The following is a 6,747-nucleotide window of genomic DNA, read 5'->3' as shown; positions in this document are numbered from 1 at the left end:
GAGCGGTTTTTTTAACCCGCGGCATACACCTCGCCGTCGCCGCCGTTTGATCTCGCCTCCGCGCCGACAGCGAGGGTTCTCCCCGCCCCGCCGGCATGGTGCTGGGCAACGTGGCCATCGCGCTCGGCTCCGGTTCGTCCCCCGCGCCCCCCGAAACCCCCTCCTCTGCCCCAGCTTAGCAACGGGACGAATCAAATCCGGCCGCGGCCGGGGTTTAGCAAGCACTGTACATGCTAGGGTTTATGCACTGGGGCGCTCTTTCGACTTCCGGCCGACCAGCCCTGTGGTCTGTATCGGATGTAGCGCCTCTGGTCGTCAACTCGGGCATTGGGCGGTTCCATAGATTGGATTGGTTTAGGGCTCCCCCCAGCTACATTGAACCAGCTTGGCTGCTCTATTCCTAGTTCCTGCTCCAGGCGCCTAATAGCTTCTTGCTATTTAATTTTGTGCGCTTTGTCGTGCCTGGGTTAGAGGGCGACCTAATGTTCTAGTTGTATTGGAGAAACTTCTCGATTTGGATTGATGGTCTACTTCCCATAAATAAGATGGAGCTTTGGCCAAGGCCACCAACTATTCTTTTACTGCTACTCTATTTATGCACTGTGTGCTTGCAACATTTATAGAGCAACGAAATTGCAGTTCCTAGCAAGTAACGGTGTCCAATTTTGCTTGCAGGCATCGCTGGATCCGTTCTTACGAGCGATGAGAAGATTGGGGATTTATTATCTGGTGCTTTCAAGGTAGTTCTACATTCGTTGCTAGATTAACTCTCAAATGAGCACACTCATTTATGCGGGGACATAATTTTTACACCTTTGAATGTGCCTGCCTCTCTCAGTCTCTGAAGAAACATGGGAAAGATGCTGGGGACGCAAAGTCTGGCAGTGATCAACATACTGCGCAATTGATGTCTCAGGTTTGTCTGTACTATGTCTAGCTCGCAGGATGGGGAGTCCCCCCCCCCCCTTTTTTTTTTGGAATGGCATAGGATCTGACTTTTAAATGTGCAGTGGTTATTAAAAGGCTCTTGAATATTTCAGGTCAGCAATCTCAAGGAGGAGATACAGTACTTGGCTTCAAGACCAGTTACAGTGGTGACATCTGCTACAAAATCAGGTCAGTGCTTGTTTACGGTTTCTGTCAATGAGAGCACTGTATCTGGTTATTGCGTATGATTAGAATCGAGCAACTTTCACAGACTCAAGTTAATGCCACACAGCTCTTGTATGTATGAGTCCAAAGCAAGCACACAGTAGATGAGAATTACTTTCTGAGTTTTTATATATATATACTCATTTTGCCTGGTTATTTCAAATGCATTTGTTGGGATTGATGCTCTTATACCATTAAATATACAGGATCCAATACCAATATCGGCCACTTCTCTATAGTGTCTACTCTGTACAATTCTGATTGAAGTCTTTGAATAATTGTTATCTTACCTTCTTCTGTAGGACCTGGTGCATGTACTTTAACAGCAATTGTTGTTGCCGGGGTTATTGGCTATGCATACATAAAGTGGAAGGTAAGATTTGATTCTTTCATTTATTGAAGTGTACAAACCATGAAGATCAAGTACCGGCCCCACTCATACAAACCTTTGTTGTCAGTTCAAAGTCACATTTCACTACCGTAGCTAGTATCTAAAGTTTGTCCACTAATGTACAGGGCTGGAAACTCTCTGATATGATGTTTGTGACAAAGCGTGGCTTATCTGATGCTTGCAATGTTGTTGGCAGCCAGTTGGATCAAGTTTCGGATACTGTTGTTGTAAGTTTTATCTTAATTTATTTCTGTTTTCACTTGTGTTGCATTCGGACTGCATGATGCGATGCCACCAGAGTTTCGATTTTATTTTTCTGTGTTTCAGCCAAAACATATCCTTAATTATCTCTGGCTATCACTGTTCAGGTTACAAGGAAACATCTAGCTGGGAGGATTGACCGTGTGCATATTAGTTTAGATGAAACACAGCAGATCATCGAAGGTACAAGGGATGAGGTTGGTTCCCTTTTGCCGCAGACCATATTCGTTTATCTGGTTTTGATGCATTTTGAAGTTGGATATTGATATGGAGCTCATTGACTTGTAGGTTGCAGTCATACATGGGGATCTAAGTGCTTTCCAGGAGGATTTACAATCAGTTAATCTTGTTGTTCGAACTCTGGTACGCAGCTTGCTCTGGGACACATTTACCTTTTTACGTTACTTGTTGATAATTATTATCATGCACTGATGCACTCATGCTCCTTGTGCAGGAGTCGAAGATGGGGCGCCTTGAATCCTCCCAGGTAAGGACAAGTCATGGCACCACAATTTCTATTGTACTTCCTCAACAGTGAGTACATGCAACTAATGTTATCTATGTATAAATCCTGTCAGGATCAAACGGTAGATGGAATACATCACTTGTGCGAGTTCACCCGAAAAATGGAAACTGTCCAGAATAGAAATGTTGGCCAGGCAAGTCACATAGCTTGTGTTATTCTTTTATGGCATGTTTGCACCACTTATTCTGAAAGATATTTTGGATTTCAGGTGTCATCATCTATTCCAGCAAGCATCAAACATTCTTCAGAGCGAATTGTGAAGGTAGGATCTTGAGACATACAGGGTTTTGTTGCCATTGTTTGAAGTTTGCATAGTTATTTGTTGACTACCCTTTTTTGCGCTTAAAACAGGCTACTTGTTTGCCTCGTCCTGCTCCATGCCTAGCTCTGGAAGAAATCTCACCTGTAGCTAAATCACCTAGAGCAGAGTTACCCGAGGTTTCACCCGCAGCTGAATCCTCTAGAGCAGAGTTACCCCAGGTTTCACCCGCAGCTGAATCCTCTAGAGCAGAGGCACTGCAGGTTTGGTTTGGTTCAAGTCTTATTTCGCTGATGATTGTGTCTGCTGCTTCGAACGACTCTAACCAGGCATGATCGACATTTGCAGGAGCAGAAGGGTGTTAGCCGAACATGGTCTACGAGCAGGGAAGGGTTGTCACTTGTCATGTCGACCTCGACCTCGACTGAGACTAGCACGAACACAGCAAATCCAACAAGCTCAAGTCGATTCGGTGGGCTTAGGCTACCTGGGCTCAGTTTTTTTAGGGCTCCTGCTTTAAGTTAACAGTTGCAATGGAAATGGGCCACAGCCCAGCCATAACATAGCTTCCTGGTCAGTTAGGTTGGTGGTAGAAGGAAGAAACGTGATAGCAATACGGGTGGGTGAGAACCCCCCACCCTTTTGTTCAAATTTTGTATGAGCAAACCTTCTCTGTATCTAGCATCCCTGGGACGAACATGTCAAGTTTTGCATTGACAGTGAAGAAAGAGGTCGTTACTTATGTTTGTGTGCATTTGCATTGGTTCATATATGAATCTGTATGATGACATCAGGGTAAATCAAGAAGTGAAATTGCTATGTACATGAGCTTGATTCTTTCAAAAAGATAATGTAAACGAGCTTGATGGTTCTGGTGTTTGATGCCATATATTTCGACCTAGAGGCAGCAAAAGTATACTGTTTCAATCAATTGTTAAAAGGAAATATTTGCGCTAGTGTTCTCTCACGCCAGGCTATTGAGGCAATTTTTTCCTCCCAGAACAGGAAAAAGTAACTTGCCTCCCTGTATTCAGCCCCTCCATGTCAGCTGATTTGAACAATTCTTCTTTTCTCCAAGTCCACGTCCAGTATTCCAAAACGATCAAACTAGCTAGAGACCATCACTTTTGCTGCTGAAAAAAGCACTCTGCTTGCCTTTTGAGTCTCTTGTAACCTTTATGTATTTGCTGCAATCAAATTAAAACTCTGTAGCACACATTGATAAATCACAAGTCCAATTGATCGAGAACTCGATACCCAAGCTTTGATATGTTTGTTGCTGAGAATCTCCTATAGTAGTTCTGAAGAACTTTTTTTGAAAGAAGGTAGTCCTGAAGAACTGTCCCTTTTCTGGATCACTGATGCCCTTTTGACCCTCTCCATGGATTAATATTCGCTGAATATATCTGAAGATGCATGCCCAGTTGTTTTTGTCTGCAACCCATTTTTTCCCCCTCGAAAAGCGGAGAACAAGCAACATCACTTGCTGGGCCATGCTGTTGATTACCGTCGCAGAAATTGGGCTTGAGCATGGGAATCCCTGACGAAGTTAGCACAAGCTGGACTGAGTAAAAACTGCAGAGGAATCTTTGAAATTGTATCGCTAGAATGCTACCAACTGCCAGGAAAGACGACATGTTCCAAAAAGTTCTTTTTGGTACTTCTTTCCATCTGCTGAAGGATTAAAGCCGCTTTGTTTTCGTGGTAGAGACGATTCTCTGAAAATCTGAATTTATATGCCGATCGTGATTCGAGAATGCTAGGGATGGGGACCCTCGTTTTCTGATTTCAGTTTTTTGTTTTTTAAAAAGCCTTTTTCTATCTGGTTGACTCTGCAACCATAAAACATTTTTTCCAGTGTATCGGACTTGCAGAGCCAAGTCACAAGATACTGTTTCTTGCCTAAAATGCAACGAGTTGTGCACAAGCTCTAGTGAGTAGTGACAATTGTGACAATTGACAATTGTGACAATTGACACAAAACCGCACAAGCAGCTTCCTGCGCCAGTGTCAATTGCGATCGACACTAGTGCATGTTTATTATTTATTTATATTTATGCGTGTTCCAGACCTGAGAAATTTAGTAGTAGAAGTTTTGCTTGAACAATAACAAGGAAAAGAAGTCGGTTCTTTTCTTACTGAATGGGAACTAGCTAGGAAGGGGACACTAGGCTGCTTTCATTGGAGCAGGCGCCTAACCAAAAGCTCAGCTCCAAAAGGCGAAAGCAAGCCAGCCGCTGGTGGGGGTGGCCACCGCTTTGCCATGCCCAATGTTCATCATCAGAGCAAAGCAGCAGCCATGGCACGCAGCACACGCACGCAACACAACTGCACTCTGGCCAGCAGCTGGATGGTGAGCCAACTTTGATCGTCCGAGCAGCGCGTGATGAGCTGATGATGACGGGAGAAAACACGGTGACCTGCAGGGGTCATGCACCTGCAGGGTCCTGCAGCATCGTGCACGTCATGTGCCCTTGTTTTTTTTTTCTTTTGGCGTACAGTACAGCCTATGGTACGGGTTCCTGTATGTTGTTTGCACGTAACAGCCAAAACTGTACAGTTCATAATTGGTATTTTTTTTGTGTGTGTGGGCTAGCTGTACATGTTTGCAGGTAAAGATTTTACGAGGAAGCACCAGACGAGAGGGATCAAAATGTTGAGTAGATGGAAATGGTTGTTGCTTGTTAGCAGATCTGAATCCTAACCCTAAATGCTAAACCGTACTCCGTATACTATTCCTTCTGCGGTTAGTTTCCTTCTTTTTTGGAATTTGGGTGAGCTTTTCTGAAAGCAAACATACACGCAGGAGATCAGCGGTGTTCTTTTTTTTTTTGTTCCCTGAACAATCAGCGGTGCAAGGTGCTACTTGAGTTCTTTTGGATCACCTGATGCGCTAAAAATTTTTCTCCTTGCATTGGTACCATACGGCAGGTTCGATCACGTGTCTACCTAGCTAGGAGCCTGTTTATTTGGCTTTGCATGCCTTGGGTTGGGGAGGAAAAAAAACTAAAGCCAAAGTGTGGTTTTTCCAAAAGCCGCCAAATTAAAGTTACCGTATAATATCAAGAGATAATAAGATAGTGGGGGAGCGTGCTTTTTGTCGTTGGCTTTTTGTTAGTTGAGTTCTGAACTTGCCACCACCAAAGCTGAAAAAAAGAATATCGTGTTTCAGAACAAACCAAATTAACGTTGGAAATGGACTTGTAGACTATTGGTTTGAATGTTTCTAATTCTGAAATATATTTGTCCCCAAAAACCTTTTGACTTCTTAATATATATTTGGTACCTGAAGTGCCTTAAACCGCACCCCCCCCCCCCCTCATTCAGGATTTTGAAAATCAAAATTAGATTTTAAAATGTAGAGGTATTTCAGACTTTTGATTCCATTTGTTCTATGTACAATCAAGATGTTTAGAGAGACTGAGATTTCATTGAGATTTCATTTGAAGCTTTCAAAATCAAAGCTATCTTGATTGGAAACAAATGAACATCAAATTTGCAGTAGTCAAAAACTTCTGACACAAAATCTGGAACTTGACAGCCACAATTATTTGTTCAATTGGGAATATAGCGCTAATAAGAACCAATAACATTTAAAACATTACAAACACATGATGGCAGAATAATGTAGTGATTTCTGCAGGTTTCAAATGCAGTACCTAACTGGCAGTCAAGCAGAAGCTATGCAGCCAGTCACGCAAAGTGAGGATCTGGAACTATGGCAGAGAAGGGTTTTCTCCGAATAATTGATTGGTATGCCCCAGGTTGTCGGGGGCAAAAGGCAGCGCTTGCTTAGCATCGGAGACAGACAATGTCATGGCATCCCTCCCATGATCCGGTCCTCCTGCATTCTTGGCAGGGTGTGAACCTGAACCCACAAGACTAGCTTGTCCAGAGCTGAAGATAAGAATCACACGGCTGGCAGCAGTGACCCAAACTCGGCGTCGGTGCTCGCTCCTCTTCTGCCGGATCCAGGGTCAAGGAATAAACCAACATTCGAATATTTGCAGCCAACTGCACGTCACCGTTTTACTCAAGTCCAAGAAAAAAGATGTTTGCATCATCATGTCACACGAGCTAGATCTTAGCTAGACACGTTCGAGACTTTTTCTGAATTCTTGGTTTGCTTGAAAACAGACGAAGAAATGCGAAACAACA

At 43.6% G+C, this 6,747-nt stretch overlaps 1 protein-coding gene across 1 annotated transcript; it reads left to right on the top strand.

Annotated features, from left to right (window-relative positions):
- On the top strand, positions 1-3,343 carry LOC120697142. Its single transcript, XM_039980269.1, has 13 exons — positions 1-132; positions 676-740; positions 839-916; positions 1,041-1,116; positions 1,455-1,525; positions 1,669-1,770; positions 1,912-2,001; positions 2,093-2,167; positions 2,259-2,291; positions 2,383-2,463; positions 2,539-2,592; positions 2,682-2,852; positions 2,938-3,343. The coding sequence occupies exons 1-13, from the start codon at positions 96-98 to the stop codon at positions 3,112-3,114; spliced, it is 1,110 nt and encodes a 369-aa protein (XP_039836203.1). The 5' UTR covers positions 1-95; the 3' UTR covers positions 3,115-3,343.
- Positions 3,344-6,747: the final 3,404 nt, after the last annotated feature.

This window comes from Panicum virgatum, chromosome 3K, assembly GCF_016808335.1.
Source record: "Panicum virgatum strain AP13 chromosome 3K, P.virgatum_v5, whole genome shotgun sequence".
Taxonomy (NCBI): Eukaryota; Viridiplantae; Streptophyta; class Magnoliopsida; order Poales; family Poaceae; genus Panicum; species Panicum virgatum.
The sequence above is the reverse complement of the archived record's forward strand: the minus strand, read 5'-3'. Positions and strand labels throughout refer to the sequence as shown.